At 37.0% G+C, this 14,246-nt stretch overlaps 1 protein-coding gene across 1 annotated transcript in view; it reads right to left on the bottom strand.

Moving 5' to 3' along the window:
• The window catches only part of DOCK4 (dedicator of cytokinesis 4), a gene marked incomplete at its 5' end in the record, with an annotated part of 257,168 nt that overhangs the window by 127,770 nt on the left and 115,152 nt on the right, over nucleotides 1-14,246 (bottom strand). The window contains 4 exon segments of the mRNA XM_082489740.1: nucleotides 908-996; nucleotides 2,552-2,684; nucleotides 4,617-4,677; nucleotides 5,278-5,359. Of these exon segments, the coding sequence (XP_082345866.1) occupies nucleotides 908-996; nucleotides 2,552-2,684; nucleotides 4,617-4,677; nucleotides 5,278-5,359 (365 nt within the window).

Here is a 14,246-nt window from a genome sequence, read left to right as displayed (position 1 = left end):
TGCTCATCCACTAAAAGTTGTTGAACATGCATTTTCAAGATAATCATTATGCTTGAAATCAAGTTAAAGCAGCACAAAGTCTACTACATGAAAGGTATTGCAATTACAGTAAAACCTGGAAAATTAGTTCATATAAGATTTTTCTATAGTCATATTTCAACTAATTAATGTTTCACAGGGAAAACAATATTTAAATACAAGGACAATAGACTCATTTTGGGTTATTTCATTTCAAGTTTGACTGTGTCTCTGGATGACAGCATTCAGAAAAATTAAGTTGGTATTTAAAAAAAAAAAAAAAAGCAAATTCTACATCTCCTATGGGTTAAATCACCATCTCACAATAACAAAGGTCAGTTGTCTCCCATTTCTTAAGTCTTACACTGGAATTTATTTTGATGACAGTTACAGTAACATATAGCTGACTATGGAGGACTATTGGTAAGTTCTTAAATACCAGCTCTGCATCTTGCTCAGCTGGAATGCAGAGCTACCAGTAGGAAAGCAGATCAGACTGGTAGCTTCCAGTTTTTTTTTTTTTTTTTCTTAAGTTTAATACACAATAGCAATGGCAAATTCCTGATGAAAATACAAAACAGAAACGTCAAGCAACATGGGTCAATAATTTGGTCAGTCCCACATATGAACAAAACTCCAAAGCAAACTGTAGCTCGTCAGCACAGAATAGGAGTTTGTATTACGCAATTCCTTGAATAAAATTCAGTGACATTTTTTCTTAAATGTGGCCATGAATGGCAATATCATACACTTTCATCTAATATGAGTATTTTTCTCAATGGGAAAAAATATTTCTTTCATAGACATTAGTTCTTCTAAAATAGAGCCGCTTCATTTGCAAACTAAGAAAACCCGAACAATGCAAAAAGAAACATTGCAACTTACTCACCTGCATTGGAGCCTGTCAAGTTGTAACGTGCATTCAGCTTTTTAATGATATTTTCATGGATCTGATACCAGTCACTCTCTGTGTTGCACCTAGAAAAATGATAACTTTCTTAACTCTGAAATAGGAACACAAGTTTTTCAGACCGGCTTCACCATATATCCCTGAACAAATCCTCTTTTGTTCATGAAACTAATAACACAATAGGAGTTAATAAAGCCTCACAAAACTGCCTGCCTCATTGGAAAGTGTGAGAGTGCTCTTACCATTTGAGAAAGGCACCACGAAAATATCTGCTTCGTGTGGCAAAGGGTGGGAGAAAGATATGAGCAATTACACTCAGGAATTCAACCGTGACCAAGTTCATAATCTGTATAGATCTATTCTTCAGCGCTAAACCACACAGAAATCTATCTTGTGACACTCAAGAGGAGGCACAGGACTCAGAGTTGGTCTTGGCAAACAGAAAAATCTGTGCCATACACTTCAATGTTATTTAAAACAGGATGCGATCTTCAGGAGGCAGTCGGTGAAAAAGCTAATTACATTTCAGTGTACATTTAGAAAATAGCTGTTTTCCATACGGAAAAACTGACCATGTTCTAATGATCACTTTTCATGGTTTAGACCAACCAGAGTTAGTCTTAGCATCAAATCTAGTTTTGAGCGATGTTTCTTCTTCCATTGTTTTTGTTATTTTAAGACAAACAGGCACGATTAAAAAAAAAAAAAATATAATTAGCAGACAAATCTAACAATTTGTTAACCGTCAGCAAACACTTATTTTACTTTCATGTCCTGGGACTCTAAATAAGCACCAGCCCATGTGTCCACTGTCACACTAAATTGCTTTTCTGCAGCACTGATTCCAGCAGCTCTTAATTCAGCACAGAGGGATACAGAGGAGAGGAGAAAGGCTGCCTGAAAGGCTTCCATGCCTTCAAGATTTGAGTGCCAACCCTGGGAGGGGCAGAACTTCCTCCTGTGCGTGACAATGTGTGTCCCAGGTTTATGTACTTAGAATAGACCACTCCACAAAATGGTTCTTACTATAACATCCAAGATCAGCAGGACATAACGCACACTGTGTTGCTACAACCAGAAAACTGAACTTTCTTCCAATTACTATCAGCCCAAATCCGCTGTTTAATCAACCATTCATTTTTAAACCTACTTTTGATTTTTCATTCTCCAGCACTAACTGCCTTTTACGCTTTTGTTATTCCTATTATATAATTGCTTCATTTCACAAAAAGATACTCTGCCTGCTTTTTTCTGTAGTTATAAAGTACTTCTACTAGCTGCCTAGGCAGCACAAGGTGTTTAAACAAGTCCTAAAAGCACTTCATGTTCCCATAAAAAGAGAGCTCCAGAGCTCTTAAAAGGATGTGAATAATGCTAACATACACAAAGATCTAAAAGTATGTAACCTTTATCTTTAATATTATCCCACTTTATAAATATGTCTATAGAACTAGCTAAAATTTCCAAACTGTGGCCAAAAAAAATAATAAAAAATTAGTTACTACACTTTTTTAGAACAGAAAGGAGCTACAGCTGTTTACTTGTACTGCATTTAACATCATTGCTTCTGATGCAAACTGACTCTAAGACACTTCTAAAAATTAAGAAAAGCGCATTCCTTACATGTATACTTTTAAGACGAGGTCATCCTTTGAATCTCCTGCCAGCAAATCTGCAATGCTAAGGACTGCACAGCCAAAGGGACGTCTATACTGTACGTTGCAGGCATTTTTCTTTTCTCCAGCTCCCATTCGTCCTGCCAAACAAAATACACATTTGATGCATAATCCATGGAACTGTCTCTCTCAAAACCACAGAAGGGAGGCAGAGAGCAATCCAGCTCAGTATGGTGACAGGTCTGAGTAGACAATGCTAAATGTACTCTTTGCAAATCTGGTCCATCTTTATACTACTTTATGATAACAGGAATTCCACTACAAATGTGGAGATCTTGAAAGGTCTCCGATCAGAGGTACTGCTCATCCTTTCATGACCTCCACGCAACAAACTACACTTTCTGATACCCAGTGATAGCACACTCACGACACCATCAAATTAAATTTAGAGTTCAGACATGACAGCATTCAACACTTGCTGTCCAATAAGAATTATTTTACCGTGGTTGTTGCTACCTGTGATTTATATGAGAGGTGTGGTGACTGAGCCATTAAAATTTAGTAATCAAATGCTGCTTCCAAATAGGAAACTGGCTAGCAAGGAGATAATCAACCAGCTGCAGAAAATCAAGTAGATATGAAACACGGGGAGGAAAGATGACAAAGGGCAGAAGAACAATTTATGATAAGGAAAGAAAGAAGGCAGCCAAGGAAAACAGATTTGAAACAAAAAATGTTTCCTAGCCTTTTCTATTTCATTTAAATACAATTGATCAATCTTCTTGATGTGTTCCTGGCATTTGAAACTGCCCTCTTTCTAACGATTTTATTCAATTGTGCACTGGCAGCTATCTATCTTTCCCACCAAGTCTTAATTTCTGAAAAGAAAAGCCTATGGTTGTAGTTGCTGCAGGGTAATGCCTCCTCCAAATATTCTTATGCATCACAGCAGCTAGAAGAGTAATTGTTCATTTTCACACTATGCAGCATATAAATCTTATTTTAACTTTTTAATATTTCAGTGGTTCATTTATAAACTTGACTGAGAATGTATTTGAAAAACATACAATAGGAAAAATTCTACTCTTTATTCTTCTTTACAACATTTATTCTTACCAAATATACTTACATTACATTAGAGCTTACCATACCTTTTCCCAATCCTTGCCAATAAAACCAAAACATGATATTTTGATATCTGAATGAAATACTAAACCAGCATGAAAATGCAAGGAAAAAATATTCCTCAAAGCTGTAAAATAGTGTTTACTTTGTAACAAGTTTTTTCTGAACTCAGCACAAGTTACAGTGACTATATTTCAAATTAAACTATCTTTCAAATAAAGTTATATTTAGTGCTGCACTGATGCAACTACAGAGACAGTTTACAAATAAAACAATATTTTGGTTTTTTGAAAAACAAAGAGGTCAGAAGCAGACCCGAAGATTATTGTTTCACATCAGTACAGCCCAGGGGATAACTTCTTAAAATAAATACCTAACACAAATGTACACTTTTCTTGTCTTCCACCTTGTTCTAGAGAAGAATATTCTATTCTTGATATCTGTCTATAACATCAGGGATTAAAATTATTAGGAGACTTTCTCCACTTCTTTCCCTCTCGCCCTTTTTAAAAGGGTCAGGGAGAAGACAAAATTCATCTGAACAATTTCAGATATACATCAAATATTATATACTAATTAGGTGCATTAAATTTCCATGCAAGTTTTTCTATGAACAAAGGATGTTTGAAATTACTCTCTTTGGAACACGAATGGACTCCCCAATGACAACTCCATCATCTTAACACAGTTCATATTTGACGCTTTCATTTTGTTTTGTGATAGTAACAAAATATCCTGCATCTAAGCTCAATTAGCAGTACACTTGAAAATTAATACAAAATAATGCTGAGAAATTCAAAGCAATTTTTCCATCAAAACCCAGGCGTTTTTCTTTCCCCAAAACTTATTCAAAGGCCTAGGTAATCTAACAAATCCCAAAGCAGTTTTCTTTTATTTATTGTTGTATGTCTAACAAATGTAAGATGTCTACTCACAATTATACCTACCTATTCGGATAATGTGCACAGTGATATAGATGTCCTTCCTGAGTTCACTGCTACCCAAATCCTGCGCAAGATCAGAAACTCATTATTTCCGACTCCTGACTCAAATGTGACATTTAAAGAGATCTTTACACAGTGCTTTCACTGCCAGTGAAAGTGATAAATGAGCAGTGAGTTCATTTATACAGCATTAACAAATTATCCCTTTAACACTTTAAATTGGCTGTCATGCACTCAAAACAACTGTCCTAAGATATCATGGGCTAGAATATGCTGTAATGCAGCAAAAGCAGTGGGAGGACACAGGAGACTCACTGTGTGTCTTGAACAGCAGTGATGCATTTGTGCGATTCCTAATATTCTGAAAGTACAGAGAGTGCTGCACAAACAACATTTTTGGGTGTAAAATGCAGAAGAGGACCTTGTTGCAGGGAGAAAGACTGATACATATGTCCAAGTGGAAGCTTAGATAAGTGTCCACATATTGCCAGAAAATATTCAACTTGGGAGGTCAGCAATACACTTGAACCAGCCTTTAGAGTTGATGTTCATGACAATGCAAAAGCTTAGGGAGCGACACCGAGTCAACCACAGAATAACAATTTAATCCAACTTCTATTTTCAATACCCAGGACAACAAAGACTGACAATAGGAAGAACTCACCACAAAGAGAGAACAGTGTCTTTCAGGCTTTTCTGGACATTTTGGCAAACCATTTCTATTCAGTCTTAAAAAAAATCTTTCACTGTAAGAAAACAAATATGACAGATATATTGAACAACACTACAGTAAAGTAGATCTCATTTTGATCTTATTTCCAAATGCAACTTTCCTCAAGATATAAAAGAACGAAATAATTATTTCTAAAAGTCTCAGCTGCATCGATAAAAAAAAAAAAGGGGGAGAGGGGGAGAGACTAGTGAAGGGTGATGATTTACTTAATCATCTAACAAAATTACTAAAAACTCAATACAAAATAGAAGACTGATTGTCATTTGGAAGAATGATATTGTATATCCTAGTACACAGAGAAACACAAGCAATAAAATCCATTTATCCTAGAACTGAAATTAGATGTGTGCAGTATGCTGGTATTGATTCTTGCTAAACAAATGTCAACATTGCCACGCTTGTATTCAACCAATTTTCTTTTTCATAGATAGGAAGATGATCCAAGGGGATATTATTCCTACTTAACTCTATCAAAATCTCTCACTAGGGTACACTGATTTTAGAGGTGCTGGAAGTTCCAGCAGGGCAAATTTCCTTTTCGGAATTCTGTTTTGCAATCTACAGTGGGGTGTTAAATGCTGCAGCTGATATAAGTACTAACACTTCTAGTAGGGAGATGCAGAGAATTCTTATTTCAGAATAGAAGAGAGCATAAGACCCCACTGGAAGAGAAATTACTTTTTGAAACATTCCTATTTGATAGTAGGTCCATTGTGGATAATTTCTGAGCAAACTTGGAAATTCATGCATGGGAATTTTATGAAAAACCAAACTTTCCATGCTTTGGATAACTTTCCCCCAGATCACAGCCTCACAGAAAATTTAACAATCATAGTTCTGCAGTGAGAGATGTGGAAGATGAGAAAAGCAAAGTCAGAAGTGTTTCTCTCCAGTCTCTCACCCTCAGCCCCAGCTGGCCAGACATTTGAGTCTGGATGCCCTGTAATGCTCAAATCAGGAACAAAATTCCAAACTGCAACTAGTTTTTTTCCCAGCTGTACCCACCTCTTCTGCTTATCCTGGAGGCTAAACATGGTTTACCACTGCTCTATACCATCCACAGCTTTTCAAAATGCAGCTAGAAAATCACTAGGAATATGTTGGATAAGATCCAACTCAATAGAGACTAATTAAATCTTTATTGCACCAGCATTTGCCTTGTAGAAAATCTGCATCGATCATTCACAGAATCAGTCATTCACATTGAAAAGGACCTCAAAAGGCCTCTACCTACAACCTCCTGCTCAAAGCAGGGTCATCTCTAAGGTCAGATTATCCTGCTCAGAGCTTTAGCCAGGCGGATCTTGAAAACCTTCAGTTAAGGAGAACACACAGCCACTCTGGAAAACCCGTTCTGGTGTCTGACTGTCCTCAGTTTTTCCTTTATATCCAGATGGACCTTCTCTTGTTTCTATTTATACCCCTTGTCCCTCATTATCCCACCATTGATGTTATTGATCTTCCTGTAGGTACAGGCAGGTGGCTTAGCTCCCCTCGAAACTGCTTCCTCTCCAGCCTGAACAAGCCCCACTGCCTCAGCCTGATGTCCCAGGGCAGGAGCAACCAATGCGAGGCCTTCTGCTGAACTCACTTCAGTTCATTAATATCTGTCTTGTAGTGGAGGACCCAAAACTGGCATGGTCTAACCAACGCTGAGCAGGGGATGATCACTTCCCTTGAGCAACGAGCTGTGTTCTTGTTGACACAGCCCAGGATGCTGTTACACTCAAGAGCACATTTCTTAAGAGCTATGTCTGGAGAATGCTTAATCTTTTTATGCAGCAGCTATCCAGGCTGAACCTACAAACATGCAGGCTTTTTCATTTGCTTATTTGAAAACATTTGTGCAATCCTCAGCTATGCAGCTTTTTTATCAGACGGCATAAAAGGCAGACCCTAAGAATAGTAGAGTTGAACTCAAATACCTCAAGCTGCATGAAAATGTTATTTTCTCAGAAACATTCATGTTTTATGATACAGCCAACTTCTGCAGCTTACGTCTCCATGGAAACTTTAAAAATAAGTTTTAAAGACTGTTTATGTGAGTATATTTTTACAGAGAAACAGGTTGGTATTTTGTTGTGGATTTAAAAATGGTTTTCAAAATAATTCTGCCCTTTCATTTAGATGTAGCTCATTTGCAAACTGGAAAATACAGTAAAAAATGTGCAGAGCTTTGTTTATAGGTCTCACACAAAGTTATTGTACACTGAGCAAGTATTATTATTTATATTACCAAAGCAGCAGGACTCCATTAAGTTTGGGCACTATGAAAAACAAAATAAAAAGAAAAAAGTTTCTGTTCCAGCAGTAACAATACAAATTTGGCCAATACAAGGTGATTCTGAATTTCACCACCTTATCTTCAATCTGTAGAACTATTTAAAAGTAATACATACACACACACCACATTTCACTACATTTTTGGTCTTTAAAACAACCACTAGAAGTGTTGGTTCAAAGAAAAATACCATTCGGCAAGAAATTGTCTTGCTGTGGATAAGCCGTCTTCATAGTTTACCTATGAACTGGTAAATACTGAATTTAACTGGGATTGTATTCTATATTTATTGAAGCTTACATTCTGCAGAAACAAAGGCCATCTTTTGAAAGCTTCCTACTCACTATCCACTATGATATGAAATTTTCAAGCTCCGCTTATACTCACAGACCATGAGATTATGATTCACAACACAGTTAAAAGCCAAGGACTTTTGTTATGCCATAAAGAAATGCACTGATTGCAACGGACATGTAATGGTTATGCAGATCTAATTTCCTCATTTGAATTTGAAATTTTGTTTCACTGAAACATAGGACCTAGTGGTGATGATGAAAAGAGCAAACTGAAAACAAAAAATAAAAAAAATAAGAATCTTAATCCTTGTCCAGTGCTTTGATACTTTTTTTTTTTTTTTTTTGCTTGAAGCATACCACAGTACCAGCTACAGCTCGGATTAAAACAGTTATCTTTGAACATTACCAGAGAGCAAATGCAAGCAGTTAGACTTGTAAAATTTTGAGAAACAAATGGCAACGTTATATCTAAGTACAGAGAGCGTGTGCTCTTATATACCTTTTTGAAGGATTTCTAGAGAGACAAACATGTTAAAAAATGGTTGAGGAAAGTAAACAACCTTCCTAAAAAGAAATAACGACAAAATTCCCAAGATCTGAAAGCTTGGCTTCTAACAGCAGCAAAAACTCCAGTGGGTTGAATCTAGGGCTAGTATCTTGATGCACAGCAGTTTTCTCAGCAGTCAGTTCCACATACATATATACGGCAAATACACACAGCAATACCCTATACGATTTGATTCTAGTTTACACTGCAATTAATTTTTTATGAGCACCAATCTCACCACTTAAACATACTGTACACATTTAAACTCTGCTGTCTTCCCACTGAAAATAAGGAAATAACTAATGCTGGAGAGATTAATTTAAGAAGGTCAACAAGGGATTTTTGTACTGTAACTTCCCATGTATTAAGTGAAGTAACAATGTGTTCCAAATCTGCAGGCTTAATGCACGCATTTAAAAGAAACACGGCCACAAACTGTTCTATTTTCCTAAATGACCCCTGTTTCCTTAGTATTAGCAGGAAAATGTTACCAGTCACATGTTACCAGTCTAGACAGATTGCTTCTTCGATGATTTATAAACACACTATCAAAAAAAGAACCAGCCAGATTTATAGCACATGGCATATTCTTGTGGTAAAGCTATGTCATCAAATAGTCATAGTTCTCCGTATAGCTTCACTTTCAGACATCTTTATTAATGCTCTCTACTTAAATATAGGTTACAGTGATTTCTAAAGCAAGTAATGAGAGACAATAAGACAATACTGCCGCATAATTCACCAGCTCAAGTTTGTCACATTCCAGAACACCGTTAGTGGACATTCATTAAGAACTTGAATCTGAATTGATTTAATTTACAGCTAAAGGCTCATTGACTTCATAAAGCCAAGATCAGATGGAAAATGTTATCCTCAAACTTCGTGGTGAAATGTAGAGAAATGTGGTACAACACGTCATATGTTACTGAATTAAAGATAATAAAGCCTTAGAAGTATATTCTTAATCAGAGAATAACTGAATGATAAATGTGCCAACATGACTTAGCAGTACAATTTGTTCAACAGTAAATCAGCCCCTGTATTTTAACTCTGTTATGCACTTATGAAAACCATACCCAAATTTCTACCAGTAAAATAAGTAGCAATGAGCAAAGGGGGAGAGAAAAAGAAGAATGAGTACTATAAAAATAAGATTTCAGCCAATTTCAGATAAAGATCAAAGCATTAACACTAACAAAAATGAATCAAAAAACACCTATAAGATGATGTTATATTGAAGCTTATCTTCATGTCTTCTAGCCATGCTGACAACATGGGGGAAGGAGAAGAAAAACATTTTCAAACGCTAGCTTTATGCTGTGGAGCCCAGTTTCCCTTGGTTAGCTGCACAGTCAATGAGGAAAAAAGGAAAAGGGAAAGAAAGAAAAAAGTGAGATGGAAGGGGAGATGTGTGGGAAAGAAAAACAGATAGATGTAGTTAAATGAAGCTCCTGCTCTCACCTTCTATCTCTTTAAGAATTGAAGGCAACCTTAAGAAATTAGTTTTTATCAACATACCCTACATTATTTTAGATATTTGCACCTGTATTTTAACTGAGAGGTGCCATTACACATTTCTTGAAGAGTAACAAGTTATTTAGGAAACAGTAATTTTGAATTATTTTTCATGAGGTACCAGGAGTAAAAAGACAACGAGACAGTTTTACAACACAGACAGCACGCTGGAATCCATCAGCAGGTATTTACAACTAAAGAAACAACATACACCAGAAGCTGGAGCTCTCAGTAAGCTTAGTCTGCCACCACGGATAAACATTTTGCAGCACAGCATTATCAGAGCACAGACCTACAGATCCTTTAAGCTGAATTACAGTCCTGATTATTATCCTAGTCACTGACTGAGGTAACAGCATGGATACAAGCAGATTTGCTGTATCTTTCCCCAAAGATGGAAATTAAACTTGAAGACAGCAGAAGGAACTGATAAAAGTGGAGGGAAACAAAAGCATTTAAGAAAATCCCCTCCCTCCAACAACACCTGGGCTCCTATCTGAGGAGGAGGCTTCACAAATCTGAGGCTTTACAAATCGCCAGTCTGTATTCTTTTGTGCCAGTAGCCAGTGCAAATGCAACATATTCTCGATAAGATGATCTGTAAACCTACCAGAATACCACTAGCGTTGAATGTATCTCATCATTACCTAAATCCGTCGCAAATATATCATGGCTGGTGAATATACCTCTATTCTAATACTGCATTTATTTCTGAATATAACTTGCAGTGCTTTCATCATTGCAATTAAAAGCAATTATTTCTCCTGTTACTTTTCAATTTTTACAATACAAACAGTAAGAGAGTTATTCATACGAGAGACTTGATTGATACCACAAGTTCCTCTTCCTTGGGTTGGCTTGTCTGCTTTAAAAAGCATCTATCTACACAAGATCAGATCAAAGATCTATATAATCTAGCAAACACAGCAAGCAGAAAATATTGGAAAAAGAATCTTTAACCAGTAGATAGGTAGGTACATTTGTTTCATTGAATATGGATATTCATGAGAGCAACTGAACTCCGTCATGAAATACAACTAATTTCTAACACGCTCTCACACCTGGGAACAATACATCTGTACTTGTTGATCTGAGGACATATGAAAGGTATGAGTGAAACCAGGCTCTGTCTCTCCATAAAATACAAATCCAAACCCTTTCAAAAGCATTTTCTTGCTAGACTACACTCTTGCCTTTTTTTAGACACTCATTCCCACCATATCCACCTCATTTTGCTTATCCACAAATTTTGCTGCAAATTTGCTGCAAAATCACACGCAACAGCTCCCGCACAACTGCTGAATAGGACAGCCTGGGCAGTCAGGCCAAGGCAAATGGGCTTGCTGAAATGCCAACTCCACAAAAAATGCTTGGAACACCACCCTCAAGTAAAATGTTATTCTCTTGCAATTCAAGAATGGTCAGTATTTAAAGTGCAATTTATCAAAAATGTCTCATTAATGACACCAAATTACACAGCATGGCACAGAGTCATATTAAATGAATGATTTGTAAAATGAAGTATTATTAAAACATCTAGAACCTGTTAAAGCAGGGCGAACCCTTTTGATCTCCTGGCAATGAAGGGCAATATAAATTTGTAGAAAAGACATTTATTACAGAAACCACTACGTGGCCAAAACATTTGGAGGATGCAGCTGTGCCAAACATTCCTTTCATACACGTTCTTTCTGCTACATAAATCATATCTGCTTATACTATTGCTCTTGATGAGTATGTAAAATTGAACTACCAAAAAAATTTACTTACTTGCGAGGGATAAATAAAATATATTTTTGCTATTGATATATGAAAGCTAAAAAAAAATAAATTTAAACATTAATAGATACAAGGGAGAAAGAGGACAGACCTACAGAAATCTTTGTAAGATGCCAACCCACTGATTTTGAAATTTCTCATTGGTCAGGGTACATTCCTGTGAAGAGTTTCTAAATTCAGAGCAGTTTTCAGGTCAAAACCAGACTAGGGAAAGTAAAAAAAAAAAAAAAATCCTCCTCAAACCGTAAGGTAAGTAGCCTAAATACTCATGGGGTACCCAAGCGGCTCAAGTTTCAATGTTTGATTATTGTATGTTGAGTATTTTATGGGTCCGCCTATTAGTTACAGTGAGTGTGTCTTTTACTCTACTTCTGGAGCTGTTTTGCTTTGTAAAACAGCAAATGAAAACGTAATTAATAGGGCACACTGACTGACTGGACTGGCACTTTGGTGTTCTTGCCTCTGATGCGGAGGAACTCCACAGCAGGCAGAGTTCAAGTCAGTATTCTTAAGCAAAAAATACGATTCACTTGAGGCACATCCTTCACATTTCCAGTGTGACCGGGACCAAGAAACAACTTTTTTGCTAAACTCCTCTGATGCCTCCTACCCCAGAATTTCTCCTCATCTAGGATCCAAGCAGAGGAGAAGCCCTATGACTTTTCTCACTTCACTACTCCTGCCATGAAAAGGCTGACTGAGTATATATGTCCTGACTATATTCCTGCATGTAGAAATCTCTCTGCTCGCAATCAATAACTGGAAAAAATGAGGCACATTTTCTGAAGGGAAGCTTTTGAAGTTTCTGGAACTTCAGGCTTCTTTTTAAAGCTTCTTTTTATAACTCTGCATTTACTTCCAATTACAGTCACACAAAATACATTCTTGTCCACAAGGGAAAATTATCAGGTGTTTTGTCTTAAACAAAGCCAATAATAATTAATTAACCCTGCTTATATATTGAGTGTATATATATATCAATACAAAGGATGATTTTTTTTTTTTTAAAATTAGCAACCACATTCACAAATGTCCATACCAAGTTACACATCTAAAGAGATTTTTTTTTTTTTCCAAATGCATAGAGGATTGTTAATAGAGCAGTGGCTGCTCTCTTGCCAGAGACCTTTACGCTTCCTTCTAGGTGGTTCAACCCTCCTGCTAAAATCAGTGTTACCTCCTGAATGAGCAGGAGGTAAATAAAACCAGGCTGGGTTTTGTTTTTCTGGTTTCTGAGGAGGGACAAAACTGAGTAATAAGTGACTAAACTAGAATGGAGGACTCTTAAAAAAAAAAAGTCTACTAGCCAGAAAAGCCAAGATGCTTCATCTCTCCTGGATCTATGAGGTATAAATATATATGCACTGATTTTGTGTAATTTGCTGTAACACAGTTTTAATAGTGTGCAAGATGAGATATTTTTGTGCACACTGCACAGGAAATTGAAAATAACAGTGAGCTATCCTACGCTGTGATCCAGTAAAAGTGTAGATTATGCTTTTGCGGAAATACTAAAAAGGAAAAGTAGCCCTGAGCTAGTTCACTGCTTCTGGGTCCCGCGGGTTGCTCCCTCTACCAGAAACCCTGTTAGCTCCTTTAGCTCAAATCCCTGCTCTGAGCAGCAGGCACATTTGCATGGAGAAAGTCAGGATCCAAGACTACTTCAAGACAAAAAGCATCCATGGATAATGTAGATAATGTGGAGGTATCCAAATAATAATTTCCAAAGAACAGTATTAATGAATGAACGTTATGCAAGTTAAAAAATAGTATTTTAAGGGGAAAAGGCCTTAAATCTATCATTAGCCTATCACTTAATGATAGATTAAAAATTATAAGGAGCACCTAGATTGTGTATAGCATACCATATGGCATTGTACTGAGCACACTTTCATGTACATACATTTTTTCTTCACAAAAATCCTATGTTGCTGAGAAACTACAACAAAGCCCAGTCCAAACTCTGCCTCTCCAGTCGGTGTTCACTAGAAGGGAAGTGCAAAGTCCTGCACCTGGAGAGGAACAATCCCATGCACCAGTACATGCTAGGGGCTACCTAGCTGCAAAGCAGCTTGGCAGAAAAGGACCTGGGGTCCTGGTGGACACCAAGTTGAACATGAGCCAACAATATGACATTGTGGCAAAGGAGGCCAATGGTATCTTGGGCAGCATTAGACAAATTACTGCCAGGAGGTTGATACTTCTCCCCTCTACTCAGTGCTGGTGATGCCACACCTAGAATCATAGATTGTCTAGGTTGGAAGGGACCTTTAAGATCATCAAGTCCAACCACCAACCTAGCACTGCAAAAAACACCACTAAACCATGCCCCTAAGCACCACATCTACACGTCTTTTAAATATCTCCAGGGATGGTGATTCCATCACTTCCCTGGACAGCCGGTTTGATAACCCTTTCTGTGAAGAAATTTTTCCTAATATTCAGTTTAAACCTCCCCCGGCGTAACTTGAGGCCATTTCTT

This window comes from Vanellus vanellus, assembly GCF_965231255.1.
Source record: "Vanellus vanellus genome assembly, chromosome: 1".
Lineage (NCBI taxonomy): Eukaryota > Metazoa > Chordata > Aves > Charadriiformes > Charadriidae > Vanellus > Vanellus vanellus.
The sequence above is the reverse complement of the archived record's forward strand: the minus strand, read 5'-3'. Positions and strand labels throughout refer to the sequence as shown.